Below are 22,122 nucleotides of genomic sequence, written 5' to 3'. Positions count from 1 at the left end.
ATATAACAGTGGAAACAGAACTCAAAAATGTCTTCTGTTCATTATAACAGTTATAAAAAATAATATAAATAAATAATGATAAAGAAAAATTGAAAATTGAATTTCTTTATTTTGTAAAATTTGAAAAAACCTGGAACACATCACAATGTAAAACATTTTTCCATGTTCCCAATGGTGTCACCAATACTCAAAACTCAAACACATGGTAGTTGTATTTACTATAGAGATTTCACTGTTTACATTTTAAATTTGTCTCTTTTTTGCTTTGTGTAAAAACAGCCCACAATTCAGTTCATCTGAAAAGTACCTGGATTCTTGCAATGCGTCTGCTGCTGAGTCAGTTATGTCTTGTCAGTTGTTTTGAGGAGCGCAGATTTTTTTGCTTTTTACAAAACTTTGGTTAGACCAAGGGCTGCACAGTGACTCGATGGTTAGCACTGTTGCCTTGCAGCTACAAGATCTCAGGTTCACATCCCAGCCTGGGCCTGGAATCTTTCTGCATGGAGTTTGCATGTTCTTACTGTGCGTGGCTTTTCTCCGAGTACTCCTCTCACAGTTCAAAAACTTGCTGAGGTTAACTGATGATTCTAAATTGTCTGTAGGTGTGAATGTGAGTGTGACTGTTTGTCTGTATATGTAGTCCTGTGATAAACTGGTGACCTGTCCAGGGTGTCCCCTGCCTTCACCCTAAGTCAGCTGGGATAGACTCCAGCCCTCCATAACACTGATGAGGATTAAGTGGTGTATAGATAATGGATGGAATGGATGAGTCATGTAGAATAATCTGACTTTAATGACATGTCACACCTTTAAGCTTAGATTTGGTTAATTTTTCCAACTGAACAGTATGCCACACATGATTAAATCAAGATCAGCCAGAGAGTTGAAAATGCATCGATTCTCTGCTTTGACAGTTTCTGGCTCTGATAAATGGTGTCATTTTGGTGATTTTGTAAATAAAACATACTTTCTAAACCTGCTGGTGAATTTTGGGATTTGGAGCTTTAAATATCAAATCAATGTAGATTTTAAATTTTTCTGTCTCTTGTTGGAAAAGTAAACACATTATATTAATTAATGAAATACAAATGTTCTCTTATTTTTGTGTTACATTCAAGTATGTATTAATATTCTTCATGTTGTAATGAACACTTTGAAAGGATACAGTGTCATCAACAGCAGAACTACATGACAAAGGCTTACTGACGTTGGCAGCACAACTGAAACATCCTCTGACTTCCTGTAAACCTGACTGGTTCCCTTTCCCCTTTACATAACTGCCAGGACCTCAAAATAGATGGTCTTGACAGCAGAGAAGGGAAACACAGATCTGTCACTTTCAGAGATGCTTCCAATTTCAGCCACCAGAGGGCATGAAAAGTAAATGCACGTGACTAGCATTTATAAGAGGCAGGGTAACTGTCGGTCAACGACCAGAAGTAGCTTTGCCTGCATTCACATGGATTTCAGTCACTGCTGCTCACCCTTTAGCCAACATATTGCTACTCCACTGACTTCATCAGCACAGATAGCTCTATTTGACTGTTTGCATGGAGGCTGTTTAATCTGACAGAAAAAAACAAGCAAGCAAAAGCTTTGTTGCTGCTACTGGATATGATACAAAACTGAATATAGGAAAGAATAGCTGCAAAAGATACATTTATCAGATGCTGGGTCTCTTGTCAACAGTCTCAGCTCTACAGTACAGACATGCACATCCTCTTAAGCTGCATGCAGCAGGTTAAATACTGTGCAGCTGTTTTTAAATGTGCCTGGTGATTAAAGGCCCAGCGAGCACACACACAACTGACTTTGGACATGAGGAGATAGAAAACCTGCTGCTGATAAGAATTTACTTTTGTTAGTTTTCTTGTAAATCATAAACAAAAACAGTATAATTTGTATTTGTGTCTGTCTAATGCAGCCACACCTTTTGAAACACAAAAATGATTTTTCCACAAATATTTCAATATAATATTTGAAATTGGGCAACATTCTAAAGGGTGTCCGAAAACGTTTTTCCAACACTGTATGATTGCACGTGTAAAATATACAAGCACAGCTTATTAAATAGTAATAGTATCCTAGAAACAAGTGTTGTTATGTATTTAGATGTTCCACTTTTTCAAGCTATAAGATGACTGCTGCAGCTCGCTGTAGTGTGTTATGTCTCACGGGAGACGCTGGCTGCTGAGTGCCGTGAGTAACGTGGGTTACAAATGGAAGCAGGGCCTTCTAGGAAGGAGAGTTTTTGGCGGTGACTCATTGTGGGTGGGATGGCCGGGTATGTATGTATGTGCTCAAGAATGACTCCCTCCTGCTCTTCTGAGTCACTGGAGGAGGGGGCAGTAGAGGGAGGAGGGGGGATTTCCCAAACCAAGGACCACGAGTGAGCAGCATGTGTTTTGGCAGCAAGACTGAAGGTGTGGTTACTGCCTTCGCTTCATCTAAGTCAAACAGACTCTGGCCACTCTGGAGCATGTCTGCCTTAGATTAAGATATTCAAACCAACACTTTCCTTATATTGTGCACTTATTGGCTCATATTTCTTTTCCCTCTTGGATAAATAACAAGGCCATAAATACTAGATGTCACTTGCGAATGTTTTCAGCAACAATGCGAAACACAATTTAAAAATGTGATTTTGTTCATTTGCCTACATGTGTGGCCATAAACACTGTGTGAGTCTTCTCAGCCCCTATTGTCTTTTACCTAGCGGTCTGCAACCTGCTTCCTTTGTCCTTCGCACTGAATAAACACAATGGCTGTTACGTCTGCTCTCCCTGCACTAGAAGGCTTTTCATACTGCACGTAAACTACAAGCTTGTAGTACAGCAGTGTTTCTCAAATAGTGGGGGGTGCAGAGGCATGTCAAGGGGAGTGCGAGCGACTGGGAGGAAAAGGTCCCACTACACGGAACTAATAAGCTGAACTATTGTTTTAATGTTGGCCTGTTTTTCGCAGCGTACAACAATACTGAAATTGCGCTTGTCTATAGACTGCATATGTGCTGGCCGTTCAGACTCGGAAGTACAGACTCCCGAAAATGGGAGAACACATCGTGAATGTGCAGTTGGAACACCAGCGTACTTGATCATTTCATGTACTCGGCTCATCTACTCCAATTATTTTTACCAGCGATGTCAAACATACGGCCCGCAGGCCAAAACCGGGCCGCCAGATGGTCCATTTCGGCCCGCGGGACGACTTTACAAAGGATAAAAATTATAACGACATTAACTGTAAATTGCAAATTTGTAAAACTGTAAATTTAAAATAATTTCTAGACCATGACAAGTTGTTTTGATCATGAAGTAAAATACTAGATTGTTCAGTTCCAGATACCTGTGACTGAATGTTTTGTGTTTTTGTAGATAAACTGTGATCTGGCAGTTATAATGCATGTGTAAATGATGAACTGAGGCATAATAGGCTACTGTTGAAAATGAACTTGTTTTCCATAAGAAATTTCAGGTTCATAATGTTTTGTAAAAAAAAAAGATAGTTCATTACATGTGAACATTTTCAGAATGTCCTTTTTTTTAACTAAAACAAAGGAGAAAAGTTGGAGTTGTGGTTATTTATTGGTTATTATGCTGTGATTTTACTGGTGGGGCCCACTGATGATCAGATTGGGCTTTATGTAATTTGACACCCCTGATCTGGACTGTGAAAAACAACAAAATGAAATCAGATAAAATAACACAGCCCTGTATATATATATATGTATGTATGTATGTATGTATGTATGTATGTATGTATGTATGTATGTATATATATCTATATATATATATATATACACACACACCCTGCACTGATATATTAGGCAAATGCCAAGAAACCCCCTTACTTTAATCCAGATCTGGGTGTCTCACCTTCAGGAAAAGTTAAACCTCTGAACCCCAAAACTTGCTGCCAGGTTTAAACTGCATGTTAATTAGTAAACAGGTACAAAAGTTAGACAGTTTTTCAGAGATAGAAACTGTTGGATTTTTAAGTTTCCAGTAGTCCTTGAACTGGTTACTGTTGAAGTGGCAATGTTACTTTCAGATTTTTCTGCAAAATGAACCAAATCTAAGCTTTAAAATGTGACTTTCCACCACATTCACTGTGCTCTAAATGTCTATCAAAAATGAATTTCGTGCTCTAACCAGATTATGAAAAAAATGAAAAATTCTGCACTTCTTGGCACCAAAAAGTTGTGAGTTACACAGCTCTGACCAACAGTTCAACAGAAAAAATTCGGGGACTGGTCGGGTGAAGTGAGTTGAGCTGCAGGTTGTGTTTAAAATGAGCAGAAAGGAAGCAAATATGGAAACAAACCCAAAAATGTCAATAGTAAATTATCTATAGTACAGTCAATATTCACTTCCAGTATTAGGAATATGTGTAGGCAGTTGGAATAAAGCTGTGCAGGTTGATTTTTTTTTTTTTAAATAATCAGAGAGAAATTACGTTTGTTTTTTCGTTTGTGAGTTACCGCATTGCAACTGTGTCATACCACACAGAGGACATTCTTGAGTTCTCTTTCCTTCTAGCCATGCTGTTTCCATGGAGGTGCAGGACTTTAAATTGAAAAATGAGCTTACAGTGAGAAAAAAAAAACGTGGCTAGTGCAAATAAAGCCAGAAACTGCTTGGGGGTCAGAGGGTTAACTTTTTCGGGCTGTTCCCGGAAAAATTATTTAAACATAGTTATATTTCGGCTGTGTTCTTTAAACAGCTTCATCAGCAAGTCTTTTAACCATTTTCAGAGTTACCCATGTGTGAAATTTCTGTTTGCTAACCCTGTGCCAACTCCAAGGTTAAGATAACTTTGAGCTAACCATGCCACTGTGTTAAAAGCCATTGCACAAGTCATGCACCAATAGTGAACTATCCACACACAACACATGCAAAAGAATTCTTGTATGTTACTGATGTACTATCACGAACACACATACGATCTGTAACAGTGTACTGTGCTAAAGACAACAGAGCTCCCACAGTCCCACAGACTTGTCAACAAACGCACCAGTGGTGGAGGGATGATTATTGTTCCCTGGACTCCTCCCTTCTCTCTCCTGCCTTCTCTGATGCTCTAATAGAAACACACACACACACACACACACACACACACACACACACACACATACATTAACACATACATTCACAAATCCAGCCTTGTATATAATGAATCATATTTGTTGAAAATGTGACATGGATGTTTTCTGACACCAGCATTTTATTGCCTGCTGTGCTATGTTGTGCATGACTTACCCTGTGCAGCTCAATGGAGTCGATCCACTGGTGTCTGTGCTCCGGGTCTTGAGCTCTGAGGTACCACACGCTGTCGTTCACACTGATGTCTAAGCGGCACTCGTCAAACTCATGAGGCTAAAAACAATGTACACAGAGAAAAAGGAAACAGGACAAAAAATGAGGTTAATCAGTGTGTGTGATTCTGTTAAATGAGGCCAGTTATGGAAACTCAGCTGGCTGGAGATCTGCGATGACACTGCCACACAGTTCCTAGTGTGCCTTAATGTTCTTTTCATAGCAAATCTCTTTTGTGGTCAGAGGAGCAGAGAGAGGCATATGTGTGAGGTGGCCACCCATGTAAATAGCTATTAAAATGACACTGAAAAAGCAAACTGTGAATCTCTTGCCCTCTATGTTACATGGTGGGCGACAATCTGTTCCTGAGTCAGATTGAACAACTGAACACATGGCAATCCACCACAAGCTAAGTGATGTGAATTGGATGTCTTTAATTTAGGCCAATCTATATATCTCAAAGGGATGATAAACAAAGAATGTACCAGAGGCACAGAGGCCTCCATTTTCACACAGAGTCCCGCAGGAGGAGCAGTGGCAGATAACCGGCCTCTTAAAGTATTTTGCACAACGGAGCATATTACTAATAGCCCTCCAGCGTACACTAAGCATTGTAAAACTGCTGTGCTGGCTTGATCATCACCCACAGTCTGTCTGTGTGTACTGGGAAAGGGCAGAGGTGGTGATTACCTGTATTTACTAAATGCATTGGATCCTCTGAATGGACACTTCAGCAGTGAGTCTCAAGGCTAAACTCACATCCCAGTGAAAGAACAGGCTGATATATGAGCGCAAGCGTGGCGTTTTCAAGCACAGTCAAGGGCGAAGGAAAGAGAGGAATTGCAAATTGGGAAAAAAACAGAGCAGACTGCAGTGCAAGAAATGAAAAATCCCCTCAGATAAAAGACTTCTACCTTCCTATGCTTGCCACAATACAATAAACACATCTGGAATCACTGGTTTAGCATTTTGTGATAAACAAAAACTTCTTCTAAACATTTTCAGTACTGATTGAAATGACCAGCTATAGTCTTTAATTCATGCAATTATTGATTTTTTTGGATTGGCAAATCAATAACATTACTGTGAGGGAAAACATTGTAATTATACTTTATTGATTATTCCCATCCACCAACTCTGTTTAATCTATACAAGATTACCAGTGCTTAAACTGTTATATTCTGTGAGACAGGCTATAATCAAACAAGCACATAATCATTTACAACTGCAATCTAATATGACCCAGTGGATGCAAGTGCCCTGAGACGGCCCGAGTCCAAACCATTACCAGAGACTGTATTACTTCAGAGTGTTCGCAGGGTAACAAATGGGCCACTCTAGTGTCTTTAAGGAGATTTCATTGCAAGAGTGTGACTTGGCTATGGTGCCTGGCATCTGGGCTGCTCTGAGGCCAAGTGCAAAATGCTCTCTGTCAATAATGCACACCATGAGAATGAATACTAAAAGCTTTCCAAATGTGATGCTCATTTAAGAGTTAACGGCGGTACTTGCGTTAGATCAACAGCAGTCACAGAGACAGATGAGAAGAGGAAGCACAACCAAGGAAGGAAACAACTGTGATGCATCCTTAACTGTGCATCAGTTATAACAAAGAAGAAAGATCAGTTGACAACTTCAACATCCTCATTCTCTGTAAACCAGGAATTACACTCATCAGTTTCAGCATACATCGTCAACAAGCCACTGATGGGACTAAAAGTAGCAAGTTTACATACACTGTCTTCAGTTTCCAATGATCCCTCTAACTCTTAATTTCTTAATATACATGGTCTTTACAAGTGTATGTACACTTTTGTTCACAAATGGTGGAATCGCTACACACACAGCTTGTGTGTAACAGTTTTGTGTTAGATGGGATTTTAGTGCCATTTGGTTGCTAGGAAAGTAAGAAAATTGGTTGCTCTTTATGACCTCTGGACTACAGGGTCATGGCTGTACTGACTGGTAAGCAAGGTTGATGAATGGAAGAGTGCACTGGGTTTGACAATACTGGGATCCAAGGCAACAGCAAAGAATAACGCATCACTGGAGGGCTACTTTTCAAGACAACGTGACATGCTGACGATCAACTAAGTCTGGGCCCTGTGTGAAATGCAAGGAGACAAACAATGTATAGGATGTTTAGTTTGTGTCTGGAGCTTTATCGATTAGTTGTCAACTATTACATTATTCACCAGCTATTTTGATAATCAATTAATGAGTATTTTTCGAGAAAACTGTGCGTTTTTGAAGATTTTCTGGTTTCTTTGCTCCTCTGCGAGAGGGAATTGAATATATTAGGATTATGGACAAAACAAGACATTTGAGCAAGTCATCTTGGGCTTTGGGAAACACTTTTCGGCATCTTTCACCATTTCTGACATTTTATAGACCATACCACTAATCGCTCAATCGACATAGATTCACTGACAATGGAACAACCATTAGTTGCAGACCTATTTGTGCGTCTGTATACATGTGCTGTGTCTGTCTACTTGTTTTGTGCATGTCTGTGTAGGTAGATGAGATAACAACAGAAACACAAGAACACAGGGTCACACATAACAAAATCAACATGACCAGTCTCCATCATCTTACAGCCTCCTGTGTCCAATCACAGCAGGAGCAGGCACACAGACATGGATAGACATACAGATACAGAAATGGATAGTTTGATTTAACTGCAGTGAGGCACTTTAGATCTAAGTCAAATCTATATTCTCATCTTTTAATGGGTTTAATTGAAAATAAGGAACAAATCAACTATGCATTAAGTCTTTATTATTGCTAACTGTATCTGGGGAAAAAAGTAAATTGTGACCATTAGATATGAAAAGGATTTCAACTTCAGAGACGATGCTTTAAAAGGCCAGTGTGTGTGCAACAAAATAAACCAATCAACAGTATGGATAACACATTTAAGTCTTGCTCACTGGTATACAAAGCTGTCTCCCATCAGAGCAGTTTTTCCTTTGTTAATTTGGGGCACTGTGTTGCCATGCTTGCCTATTTTTGATGCTGAGAAGCCTTTGCCTGCAATTATTTCTGATGTCTGTCTTGCACCTCCCTTTGTGTTGGGTCCTACAGTAGCTTCTATTTCTCTCTCATATCATCACTGTCAAAGTCTTTGGTACTGGGGACTCACTTGTGTCTTTGTTTGCTTTGGATAGTTTTCCAACTTTAAAGTGAGGAGAATATAACAGGAAAAGGGAGACACAACATTTATGAGATCATTTACTATTTTGTGTAGTGAGTCATATAATATCAAAATCAAAATGATGACACAGAACAGTTTCACCCTGTCTCTATTCTCTTGAAACATAAACTTCCTACTCATTCTCAAAAAGACTCCCTTTCTGTCCTCTCCCTTCCAATGTCTTGTGAGCTGGTGTACGTGCCTGCACTCACAGCCTCCAGAACTGAAAGGCCAGGAGTACAGAAATCCTTGAAAATTACAATACAGAAAACATGGACGGGCTGAAACCAATGTAAACACTAGGAAACCCTACAAAAGCTGCACTCGACTTAAATGTATCGCACAACTAATTTTAACAAATTTAAAGAGTATAATTACGTCCTAAGCAAAGGGGATTCTGACAAATATAGTGTCTCATTCCTTCAACATTATTACTAAGATCTATTGCCAGGAACATCTTTCTGCTGACGCCCTGAACACTAAAACGGGATCCCTCATAGGGAAACACTGACTCACTGAGTGGTCAAAGTGAAAGACAGGGAAGGGAACTCTAAATAAGCAAGGGTGACCATACAAACAGCATTCTGTCAGTCAAACACACACATACAGAATCAAGCATGTGGTTCCCGACACTCCTCGTAACACCTTCTGTAGAGGAAGTCACATGCTGTGAGGAAGAGTCACATTTCCCGGCTAAAGACACTTGGCACATTTCCACAAAGCCTGATGTCACTTGGACTGGTCTGTTTGACCTCCATCTGAACTCTTTTCCTTCTCTCTTTAAACATTTCAGGTGGTGAACTGCAACAGACACGGTGACGCAAAAATCAGATTATTGCAGAACTTAAAATAATTCTGAATCCAGTCTGTACTACTCGCCGATTTCAGCAAGGGAGGAATCAAAAGTAGGTCAGTGGCTCTTATTAACTGACCATGGATCTAAAAATGGCAGCGGTGCTTGTCAGCCTTTGTAGGTATAGTTGTAAACCCACACTGGCACCAACAGAAAATCACAAGCACTCGCACCTTGGAATAACATAACAAGATAGTCCACGTCCAAGTCAACTGCCAATACACACTCTGATGTTTTTCCTAGTTTGCCACCACTTTCAAAATATCCATAGCTGTAGTGCTACTGAAACACACTGGAACAATGCTCCACAACAGCTTTCTCCAAGTGACAAAACAGAATATCTGTTGTTTGAAATCTTCAGTTGAGGTTCATATACATTTTTTTTATGTTCTTAAGATTCAATTATATTTAGAGCATCAAGTCACACAGCCAATAAAAGAAATGGAATGGTCAAAGTTGTACTTACAGATTCACAACATTAACTCCTGGACTGAGTAACACTTTAAAAAATCTTTCACCTTAAACCTTTAGCCTTAAGCCTTTAGCCTTAAGCCTTTAGCCTTAAGCCTTTAGCCTACCAAGGTAACATTACCTGATAAAAAAAGAAAAAGCAGCAGAACATCCTTTCATTCATCAGCCGTGTTCTCATAAGGAATGGTTAGAGATTACAAACAAGCTTGTATGAAATGAAAGCTTACTTAGCTCCATTTTCATAGCGTAGTCTATTAAAAAAAGGTTGACTTTTGCTTGCACTGCAACTTTTTCTCAGAATGGATATTTCAAAAGGTGCTTCATTTGCTCGGCACCAGTAAATTAATTTGAATCACTAAAAACACAAATTACTAGTGTTTATTTAGTGTTCATTACAACCTGCTACATCATAGTATTGTTTTACACTACTTAGCTAGATGTTTAGCTAGTAACACTTAACAGATAAAACTGCGCATGCAGTCAGTCTAACATCTAATCCTGAGCTCAAGTATAGTGGACTAATGTATATAAACCTGTCACCAACAGTAATTCAATAACCTTAAAACCAACCCACAACCTAACCATCCGTGTGCACACATGCATCGTAGATGTCCCTCGACAAATAGCACAACAACACTTAAGATATCTACTAAATGGTAAATAATAAAGTCTCCTAAAGTAATGGCACAATCAAGGATTTCACTTCGTTTTGCTTTTGTCAGATGTGAAGCTGAAACAAGATGGGCATCATTCTTATGTGGTTGATCGCAGGCCTCAATAGAGGTATCTAAATCTGAAGCTAGTGAAGTAAAAATGATGGAAAACTGAATTCTTTGGTTAGCAGAAGCCTCTTCCAACCTTTCTAAATACATAAAAGTCGGAAGCAGTGATAATGACAAAGTATAGTCATTATATGTAGACAACCACACAACAAACTAGAGAACAACTGATGGGATTACCCCACCCGTCCATGACCAGAAGCTACTATGACACACATGCACAGACAGACAGACGCGCGAAGTGAAAACAATATCATCACGCCATCAAGGATGTTAATCAAGTGCAAAACTATGAGCCGATGAGTCACTGATCGTAAGCCGCTGTATGTAGAGAACATAAGGAAATAAATTATTAACATTAATTGCATTTCCAAGTGATCTAAGGTTTCTAAATAATGAGTCAGTGATAATGTGGACTTACTATAAGCTGTGTTTGCTTAGCCCTGCCTCGTGCTAATGGTGAAGTTATGCATCATTAAAATGAGTTCTCTGTGTACACATACACTGTATACTAGTTATAATACTTTGGTTGAATGCTATCCAGTTCAGTGTCATCAACTTTCATAGACAAAAAATCATTCTAAACATAACATAGGAAGGAAGAGTGGGCCACCAGCAACAAGGTGCAGGAGTTGTGTGTGGTCCATCCCAATCTTGGGTTGTAACACTGTGACAAAATATTTTTTTGAGAAAGCCTCTGTGCTCTGGCTCTAGGTGTTTTAAAATGAAGAAATTAAATTACGGGTTTACCCACATTGCTCAAGTGTGGTGTCCTAATGGAAACCTGTGAATGACTCATAGCGCAACGCAGGGCACTGACTTCCCTCTGAACTAAAGTGTCTAAGTAAACTGTTTGGCCACCACAAGCTGCCTGAACAGCTCTCTGAATCTCTGGAACTACGAGAAAGATGAACAGCTTTCTTTCAGAAGCTATTCCCTATTTTTGTGTTTTGATGATTCTAGTGAAGAAGAGTGGATATCAGTTTATAATCTCCAATAGGCCTGTGATTGAGTTAAGATCTGGTGACTGTTAAAGCCATAACACATGATTTACATCATTTTCATTAAACCGTTTAGTGACACCTCGAGCTAAATGAATGGGGGCACTGTCATCCTGGAAGAGACCTCGCACATCAGGATGTTTCGTCATAGGACAAGAGCGATTACTCAGTACAACTTTTTAATTCAAAATATGTTTTTTGTTTTTCACATGAAAATATAGGTACATTTGTATAAAGCATTGGCTCACAAGGTCTTCTTAAACAAAACATAAAATAAAACACAGAGACAACCATGGTGTGAGTCACTGGAGAGCAATACAGGCGCGTGATCAGATATTACAATCGGCTGACATTTGCAGGTAGTAACAAAAGGTAAAAGTTCGTTATCAAGGAAGAAATAGTCAATCCTGGAGTATGTATGGTGCACTGGTGAGAAAAAGGAGAACTCTTTTACATTTGGGTGCAAAAAACACCAGATATCACAAACAACAAAATCACTAAGAAAGCTATTGATGACACAGGCAGACCTACCCGCTGTACTGGGGCCGCCTGAGGACCTATCCAATAATAGATCCAACCAACAATTGAGATCACCCCCAAAAATAAGATAAGTATTCAGATCAGGTAGTAATGAAAACAACAGATTGAACAAACTGGTATCATCCACATTCGGGGCATATACATTAACTAGGACCACCAGCATATTGTACAGTTTCCCTGAGACAATTACATATGGACCATAATTATCTGATATTACATCATGTGACTCAAATTGAATATCTCGATTCATAAGTATTGAAACCCCTCTAGATTTGGCCTGAAATAAAGAATTAAAACACTGCCCAGACCATTGCAGCAGATGACTGGAGTCAGAGTTACGGATGTGGGTTTCTTGTAGAAAAACAATTTTGGCTTTAAGATATTTTAAATGGGAAAATACATTTTTGTGTTTAAATGGATGATTCAATCCTTTCACATTCCAGCTCAAAATTAAGGCTAGCCATTGCTCAGCAATAGATAGAACATTGTACCTAGAACTGGTTTTAGTAACCTGGTAGTAGGACTGGAGCAAAATAAAGTGTCCAGCACTTTTCCCAAAATAGCTGAATGTAGCAGTGATGGGCCCCTCCCCCCACCCATCCTCTCTAACCAAGATAGCTGCAACAAAATATTTATAGAAAACAGAAAAATAATAATATTAATACTAAAAAAGCAAGCTCTGAGAAAAAAATCTTCTTCTCAAACTCTTCTTCCAAGTGCAACGTGAAACTCAAACACAAAATGCAAAGCTCCGGCACCGATAATAGTAAATAGTAATGGTAACCCCTTATTTGAAATTACAAAAGTATGCCAGGGAATTAAATATAGTAAACTAGCAAAAAATACTGTCCCAACGAAAGTCCGAATTCCTAGTGTAATGGGCCATTTGGCTTATTTAAATATTTTAATATTTAAGTGAAAATAAACTTTACTTGGTAAAATTATCAGAAATAAAGTAATGCTTACGAAAAGGTTCAGTTTCAGTTCAGTTTCGGACTAGCCAAGGCCTTTCCGCAATTTAAAAGTTAGAAAGTTAAAGAATTAAACAGTGTGTTTCACCAATAATATCGCTGACAGCCAGGACGATGTTGTAGATGTGTTAGCAGCAGCCGCTCTGTTTACGCCGAGTCGAGTTGACGTGTAGGGTGATCATCGAGGAACTTTTGCGCAGCGTCAACAGACTCGATCCATTTCTTCGCTCCGCTGGATAGCGTAAGACGGAGATGAGCTGGGTAAAGCAAAGCAGGTTTAACGCCCCTCTTGTAAAGCTCCGTCATCACGCCTTTGTATTGCACTCGTTGATTCATCACCTCCGCGCTGTAGTCCTCCACAATGCGAATTTGCTGGCCATGGAAGTCAAATTTCCCCGTGACAGGCTTCCCGGACGATAAGCTCCTTCATCTGGTACCGATGCAGGTGGAGAAGGACTGGCCACGGACGTTGCCCTGGACCCGGCTTTGGAGTCAGTGTGCGGTGCGCTCTGTCAATCTCAGATGCTGGCTCGGTAAAATGTCTTTCCCGACTACATTCTGGAGCAGCGAAGGGAGAAAAACTCTGTTGGATGACCGCTTTCAGTGGACTCAACCAGGCCAATGATGCACAAGTTTGAACGTCTGCTTCTATTCTCCAGGTCGGTGACTTTAGCCTTGAGCTTGGTGTTTTCCTCACGGAGATTGGAGCAGACAGCTTCGAGATCCAAGACCCGCTGGTTAAGGTCATCTGCAGCTAGCTCAAGGGAGGAAATTCGTTGGTCATGGTCATCCGCAAGAAGTTTTGTCTGGTCCAGTTTGGCCTCAGTCCAGCGAGTGATGATTTAAACTCAGCAGACAATTCTTCACGGTGTTTTTGGAGTAGGACGGATATAGCTTCGATACTCAAGCTAGGGCTAGCAGTAGCGTTAGCAATGGCGTCTTCTTTTTCAGCAACTTTCTTGGGTGGCATTTTGGTAGATGTTTTGTATGTCCCCAGCTTCAGATAAAGATAATAAATCGTTTCGTGTAAATGGCAGAAAAAAAAGAATGTAGTTTATGTGGGTTTTTTGGTAAGAAAATTTCGAAGTCTGCTAGAGCTTGCTCCATACGCAGCTACGCCGTTTAGACCCGACCAGGAAGTCTCCACTCAGTACAACTTTGTATTGATTTGTACTGACCCTTGCCTCTGAGGTGACAAATGGACCCAAACCACAGAAGAATGAATAAAACCTGGGCCTTTCCTTTTAAAAACCCGCCTATACCGATTACACTTTGTAAATACCCTATAATGTCTTTTCTCATATTTTGTTGTTGTCCTTTTCTAATGTTTGTCTTTTTAATGTTTTGCTTTTGCTGTATTTTTGTAAAGGACCTTGTAACTCAGATTTTTAAAGGTGGTAGAGAAATAAAGAGCAATATTATAATTAATCTGTCACGCCTCTTTAGATGCCAGCATATGTATGCACATTCATAATCTGGCCTATAACTGAAATGACATAATAAAAACCCTCAAAACTGTAAACACTTGGTTCGTAAGTAATGTGTAACGCAAAGATGTATTATAACAAAGTGATCTGACGCAGTGAAGCAAATTTCACAACAGATGAGATATTGCATACTACTGACACTACTGTATCATAGTGCCTCTGTGTTTGAGAGCTTAAGAATCAGAGAGAAATGCTGGCAAAACGAAAGCTATGTTTCTGTTGAAAAAAAGGCAATAACTGTCTGTGGACAACCGTCATCAGATTAACATTTCAATACTTATGTCGCACACTTATGAGGCATATTTCCACTGGAATGAGAGGTGACTACGGCAGAGCACTACATGGAGGTTAATATTGACATACGGTGGGAATGGGTGAAGCTGAACACATACACCTAATAGCAAAGCCTGGAAACAGTAACTTATTCATTTCCCTTGACACTGTTTAGAGAGAGACACAGTCTGAGCTTCTGTCAGTGACTGACCTGCGCTTCCCCTGAAACATGATGAAAGGTGAAACAGTGTCAACATCCACACTGTTGACACATTTGGATTTAATTTTTCTGTGCTTAGCAAAGCGTGACAGATTTTTGTAATCTCTGTGACAGGATATTATTAAAAGTATGATGAGCATGAGGGTGTCTGCTTCAAATACTACATGTTCCTAACAGTTTGGAGCTGTGTTTCTAGGTCTATCCTATACAGTGACACGGCATTAGGAGTCCCATGATGGAGCTTCCAGTAAAGTGTTACCACATAGCATGCTGTTTTTAAACTCGAACAGTCACCTGATGAGCCAGTTATCCTCAAGCACAACTTGGGACATAATCAGTTCTTTGTTAAAAAAAAAAAAAAAAAAAAAAAAAGGTTTTCACCTATGATGTGAGAAACTCTGGAGTAAAAATCTGAACTCCTTCATGAATTGAAAAGAAACATATGGAGGATTCCTGACATCTGAATCACATCTTGCATATCAGATGCCAAACTTCTCAAAACCATGTGAGAGGCTAGGGGAAAGGAGAGGGTGTGGGTTGAGAGGCTGTGGAAGCACATAACAAAATCTTTGCTCTGCTTTTCACTGCATATTAAAGAAAGATGTTGCAAAGTTAATAAAATGGAAAGTGATTTTTAAAAACTGGTCACATAAAAGCTGAAGCAGAATTTCATATTAAAAGGTCAACCCAGTCAACCCAGTGCTGAAACAGAAAAAGAGTGCTTCTTAACAAACACAAAAAAACTTCTTTTGTGTTCTTGCCTAAAGCTATCGATTGTTTTTGGAGTTATGTGTCAATTTGGAGTTAGGTGAAATGTCAGTCCCGTAAGTGAAGTTGTTTTTCACACGCAAGCTAAACTAAATCCAATGTGCAGCATACAACCAGATCTCACTTTCAAGGAGAAGCAAATAGTTTTTATGTGATTTGAATGAAGCATGCAAAGTGAGGAAAACGTTCGGACAAAGGTGAAAGTTGGTGAATTCTGTACAGTGGTGTCTTTTCCATGCAAGAGCCATTATTTCTGAGGAAAACACCTCATAATCCACCACTCAGCATGAACAGCGAGAGTGATAGTTAATCTCTCCTAGCTAAAATGCAACCTTCTTGCACAAACAACAGTGCTCATTCTTGTTTCGTAAGGCCCAACACTGCACAAACTTAGCAGAATGCTAAATTATTGCTACTACTACTAACAAATAATCTCAATGGTACTCACAGTAATAACGGCTTTGCTAAGGCAGAGGGAACCCCGGCAGCCGTACTCTGTCTCATCCTGAGACTTGTAGTAGCTCAGTGTGTTGTTTTTCAGCACAACCCAACGGTCCTGCCAGCCATGGATGTAGTTTGTCCACTGAAAAGAAATCAATGTTATCAATACCTTTGTACGCTGATGCACAGGAAAAACACAAACACCTACACAATGGCATGGAGTACTATAGATTTGCAATAATAAATACTACCATATAACCAGTTCAGTTTAGTGAGCAACGGCTAAAATGTGTATGTTTGGTATTTTGTGGTATGTTTGGAGGCTGCACTTTGTGGTGTTCTGTGTCAAGTTATCGACTTCATGTTCACAGTTTTTTATTCTATAGTGGTGTAGTTTAATACTACAGAAACTAAAACTACAGCCTCAGTAAATCAGCTCACAATTGAAACAACACATCTCTTACAGTGCCAACAGTCAAAACTTAAAGTTTTTCTATTGCAGGACTGTTTGATTTTCTAAGGAAACCTCAGTTAGGACATGTGAGATTTTATGCAAGGTGTAGCCTCATTAATCCTCACAAGACTATGACGTGTGCACGGCTCAGTATGATTGAACAGGTGAGCTTTTCTGGATGTGGATCTGCTTAATCTCTCAATATGCTTGGTTAGCAGGTCAGCATGCAATCTGTTTGGAACCAACCAGTGTTCAGTCAGATTAATACCACATTAGCTTGCTAGTAGCTTAACGAGAATTAATCCTGGTCAGTTTTCCCAAAACAGGGCCTCACACAAGTGAGCAGAAGCATATGGCAAAATAGGTTACCAAGACTTTGTCTAGCCATAGACTTAACAGTCTGTTTACCAAAGAAAAACAGAACAGATCAACAGTAGCTTGCAGCATTGTTATTCACATAGTGCAATCACTTCACAAACATAATGTACTTGTACTGGTGTCCCAGCAAATGTTTTCCTGCAGCTTGCATACTGTTGTCAAACCAATATTTACAGTATCGCTGGACATCTGCCTATAACACATAACACCATTTGCTCCATTCATATTGTGATTACAGCAGTCATAGGAATGTGTGTCAACTTTAACCTTTTAAATTAGTCCTTCAGTAGTAGGACTGCAACAAATAATTATTCTACACTAAGTATCATTGTGCAAGCACACTAAGCAAATATAAATTGTTGGTAACAGAATTGTAAAAACGTTGCCAACTCGTCCACAATACAGGCTTTAAGTTAATATACAGGTAATTTAATATTTAGGAAATCAATCAACTGCTCTTAATACTTTAAAGGGACCCAAGAGGAAATGTATCCAACTATGCAATATGTACCCTGTACATCTATTTCACTTTTGTTTCAGTGGGGCTTACCACTCTGGTATTGCTGCTAGATGGATTCTGGATGGAACCCTTCTCTCAATTAGACATGCCATGATTTGCCATAACATCAGCCAATTACCTAATTTCTCCCTGATATGTAGACAGGCGTCTCCCTGTCAGTTACGCCCTTAGCACTTGACAGTATGACTGTTGGTTCCATGTGAACATTAGGAGGGGACACATTAAGCAGGTAACCCGGCGTTAAACATGTCATTTTCTGTTTTCTGATGAATTTTTATGATCCAATGTTTGCCTTTTCTGCAACAAATTGCAGTGAAAATATGTTTCAGGTGAAGGAAAACACAAAGATCAGACACCAGGTGACAATTCAAAACATCATGGAATATAATGCTCTAAGATATTCTGTAATGTTTTCATTAAATCAACTTTTTGTCGTATTGTCCCTGCTGAGTCAACACACATAGGCATGTTTTATTCTTCTGGTATCTCCTGTGTCTTTGTTAAGACTTGCCCTTTGGCAAATCAATGATATGTTTAATTTATTTATTATACAAATATTGAAGTGAAATCTACATCTATGTTTGGCAGAGGCATTGACCAGGCTGGAAAGATAAATTCTGTTTGGTCTTTTACCTTACTGAGGACTCCACTGAACTCGGCGATTCCAACGGGATGTCCAGGCTCCTCTCTCGGTTCCAAGTCCTCCTCAGACCCGGAGGAATTCCAGCTCTGGTTGTCTGACATTTTCTATTTGACTAAAGCTTGAAACAAGCGACAAGAACGTGGCATATGACACTGACACGTTAGATTAAAACGGACTACCTGGATATTAGTGACAGGCAAAAATGGAGCAACAGTTCACTGGATCATGCTGTGTTATTATCGACTGGCTAATCGCGCCCGAGTGCACCAGGAGTTAACCCAAATAGCTGAGCGCTTGATGGGATCGATAGCTAGCTCCCTAAGAGTTAGTTAGCAGGAGAGGCTCTGTGGTCAGACCGTCCAGGTAAACGTTAGCTGAGCCCGCGACGTTAGCTGTCAACTCCGCTCGACCGCCCCTTCCTTTCGGCATACGTTGAGTCCCAGAGGTAGCAAAGAAAAAGATGAAATGCTGATGAATGTGCTCCGGGAAGCTTCAGTTTGCTGGCTCTCAGAGAAGCACCGTGGCCCTGGCGGCGTTTGTTTTGCTCTGTGTACGGTTGACAGCTCTCCAGCTCATCGCCATGTTCCACTGACGTCTGGAGCTTCCTCTAGCTGCTGCTCAGCGCGTGTTCCAACTTGTGTGGTGCGCAGGGGTGCTGGCCGCGTGACGTCACCAAATCCTATCCTCAAATAGAAACAGGCCCCGCCCCCTGTTTATACGACTGCAAATAGACTGAGGAGCATTGAATACACGCAGGAGTAGACTGTTGAAATACACTGAGAAGTACTAACAAATACAACGATCAGTATTAAATACATTGAGGAGTGGACTTTAAAATACACTGAGAAGTGCTAAAAAAATAATACACTCACTGTCAGATTGTTGAATTACACTGAGAGGCACTGTACTCCTCAGTGTATTTAATACTCCTAAGTGTATTTTAGACTGTTGAAATACACTGAGAGGAACCAACAAATACACCAATCAGTATTAAATAGATTGAGGAATGGACTGTGAAATACACTGAAAGGTACTGAAAAAACACACAGAGGAGTAGACTGTTGAAATACGCAGAGAGGTACTAATACACTGAGAAGTATTAAATATATTCAGGAGAACTAACTAAATAAACTGAGAAGTATCATCAAAAATTCACTGAGGAATAGACTGTAAAAATACCCGAAAATGTACTAACAAATACACTGATGAGTGTTAACAAATATACTCTGAGTATTAACAAATACACTGTAGAATAGCCTGTCAAAATACACTGATAAGTACTAACAAATACTCTCAGGAGTACTGTTATATTTTCTCAAGAATATTATTAAATTCACAGGGGAGCACTGTTAAATGAGGAATATTAGAAAACATGGAGATGTGTACAAAAAATAGACTAAGGAGTACAAGAAAATCACCAGGAAGGAGTTGAAAATACTCTAAAGGATATTAAAAATACATTACAAAGTCCCAAAAATATATTATGTTCTATTAGTACTAGAAAGCTTGCAGAGCAGTACTAGAACATAGTCTGAAGAGGACTATGAAATACACTGAGGAGGACTAGAAAATACACTGAGGAGTACAAGACAGTGCATAGGGCTTCCTGTAAAATACTCAGAGGAGTAGCCTAATGGATAATACACAGAATACAAAAAAATAGACTGAAGCGTACTACGAATATGCTGAGGAGTACAAACAAATATACTTAGTACTGGAAAACATGCTTAGTAGTGCTAGAAAACTGATCACAGAAGTGTAACGTGCGATGATCTAGACAACTGTAGATGAAAGCAGACAGCCTAATTTAGCTTCAACTCTTTGGAACAAAATCCCAGAACTCGATGTTTTCCCACCAAAACGAACTGATTCATCATTTCTGCACAATAGTGAATTCAGTTTCATGGCTGATGTAATCAGTCAGTGACCTCAGGGCAGAAGTTAGCCAGCTTGTGGAAACATTTTTAGGCCCATATATAAATTTGTAATAAATGTGAGAATAACTTTGCCTGTTTTAAAATGGTTACATTGCAGATATTAATGTATAATTGACAATCTCATTGACTCTGAGGTCAGGTAATGTCCTCTATTTCCCAGTTTATCACCCAACCCAGTTTTGTTTGGTTTTGTAAATTAGACGCTATTATGAGCCACTTTTCTTCAAGACATAGTAAATGATGAGTCTTAAAACCCCAGAAAAGATGTTTCTCAATCTTAATTATGACAATTACAACTTGTATCTATGGAACATTCACAACAAAATCAGCAACAGTCAGTGTGTTCATGTCTGGAAAGAAAGTGAAGTATCGTTTACATGGAGTTTGACACTCAAAAATTCTATGTGGTTTGGTCACATTTTTTTTTCAGCATCAGGAGAAGCCACAGCAGAGTGTCATGCATTTCCATGGAACCATGAGACCTGGAAACAAAGAAACCACAAGACTTCTATTAGCAGCACAATCCAACGCTTCTATTCCATTAGAGGGTAGGAAGTGAGAGGCAGCAACTTGGGAGTTTAGACACTTAACAGTTATATTAAGCTGCATAGTGAACTCATTAATCTAAAGTAGTTAGGAAAAGTATACAAGGATTTCACCATTTTATCACTATGTATTCATGTTTTCAAGTGTGGCAGTTTAATTCATCACTGTATTAGCTGTGAGAAGAAGGGAGAGGGAGAACAAAATATCATATATCACTGTATTTACATTGTGATACCAGTAAAGGTGTGATGAAACGGATATGAGGCTCTTATAGTTTACAAGTGAAATCAGTTCTGCTTTGGCCCTGCAGTCAATCCCTTCGCTTCACATTAAGCGCCTGAAGAACCCTGACAGTCGCTCGGCAACGTGGAGGGACTGTCTGGGGAAGGGCTCGCAGATAACCTGTTGTTTGACTTAAGTAGCTGATTTAATCAGGGTGACATACAAATTGTCCCTGACTCCGTGGATCTGTGATTCATTTAGAGACCAGGAGTCAAGGACCATGACTCAGGCAGGGCTGATCAAGCAGTAATGTGATTAAATCACATCCTCTTTCGAGCTGCATTTTCCTCATGGGTCAGCAGCTCCAAGTGGGCAAAAGGGAAGGAAGCAGCTGGTCCTTCTGGCTGGATTATTTTTGTTTCATATCAGTGCCATACGCTTCCTCAGGGGCTGGAATATAACTGCTCAATAGTGTAAGAAGTTTTAGCTCTTTAAATGTAAGCTGTGAAATAGCTAGTAGCACTGATTGTGGTGTTCTTCAGCTATAGTTTATTCTTTAAGTCTTTTTCATTTTTCAGAAGATATTTATTAGTATCTGCATGTGGATGTGACAGTTGAGTAGTGGTGTCAGGGAGGCCAAGGAAAATCTTGTGTAAGAAGCCTCGCCGATGTTAGACCCAATAGTATGTGTCTGCAGAGCCGGAGGCTGCACGGAGAGGGCTGCACGGAGAGGGCTGTTTGTTTTATAATGTTTTATTTGTTTAACGTTATAAGCATTTATATTTATGCATGTTTAACGTTATAAACATTTTTATTTATGCATGTTTAATGTTATAAACATTTGTATTTATGCATGTCAGGGAGTCATAGAGCTAATTTACCTTTGTGTGTTTGTGTATTTAACTTTTATTTTTATTTAATGTTATTGTATGAAATAAATATAAATATATATCTGCCTCCAGAGTTGTCTGTGTGTATTGCCTCTTTCCAACCTTTCAGATTGTGCTGTTTGAGATCTCGACACCACAAAGTTCGTTACATGATTCTATTATTTTTTTTTATCTGATAATTTCACAATTTGTCCAAATACAGATTGTTAAGGAATTA

The 22,122-nt window shown here is 39.4% G+C and overlaps 1 protein-coding gene across 4 annotated transcripts in view; it reads right to left on the bottom strand.

The window, feature by feature from the left end:
* LOC111575349 (ceramide transfer protein) overlaps positions 1 to 18,945 on the bottom strand; it is a 28,463-nt gene extending 9,518 nt beyond the window's left edge. Inside the window, exons 1-4 of one of the 4 annotated variants that reach the window (XM_023280401.3) lie at positions 18,301 to 18,944; positions 16,323 to 16,457; positions 5,259 to 5,375; positions 5,014 to 5,079 (exon numbers count right to left, since the gene is read on the bottom strand). In XM_023280401.3, the coding sequence (XP_023136169.1) occupies positions 5,014 to 5,079; positions 5,259 to 5,375; positions 16,323 to 16,457; positions 18,301 to 18,411 (429 nt within the window). In that variant the 5' untranslated portion in view covers positions 18,412 to 18,944. Of the gene's footprint in view, positions 1 to 5,013; positions 5,080 to 5,258; positions 5,376 to 16,322; positions 16,458 to 18,300 lie in introns of all 4 variants that reach the window. The other 3 variants (XM_023280403.3, XM_055019391.1, XM_055019392.1) reach the window with 3 other exon arrangements.
* Positions 18,946 to 22,122: the final 3,177 nt, after the last annotated feature.

Source organism: Amphiprion ocellaris, chromosome 17, assembly GCF_022539595.1.
Source record: "Amphiprion ocellaris isolate individual 3 ecotype Okinawa chromosome 17, ASM2253959v1, whole genome shotgun sequence".
NCBI lineage: Eukaryota > Metazoa > Chordata > Actinopteri > Pomacentridae > Amphiprion > Amphiprion ocellaris.
Note: the sequence above shows the minus strand (reverse complement) of the source record. Positions and strands in the feature narration are given on the sequence as shown.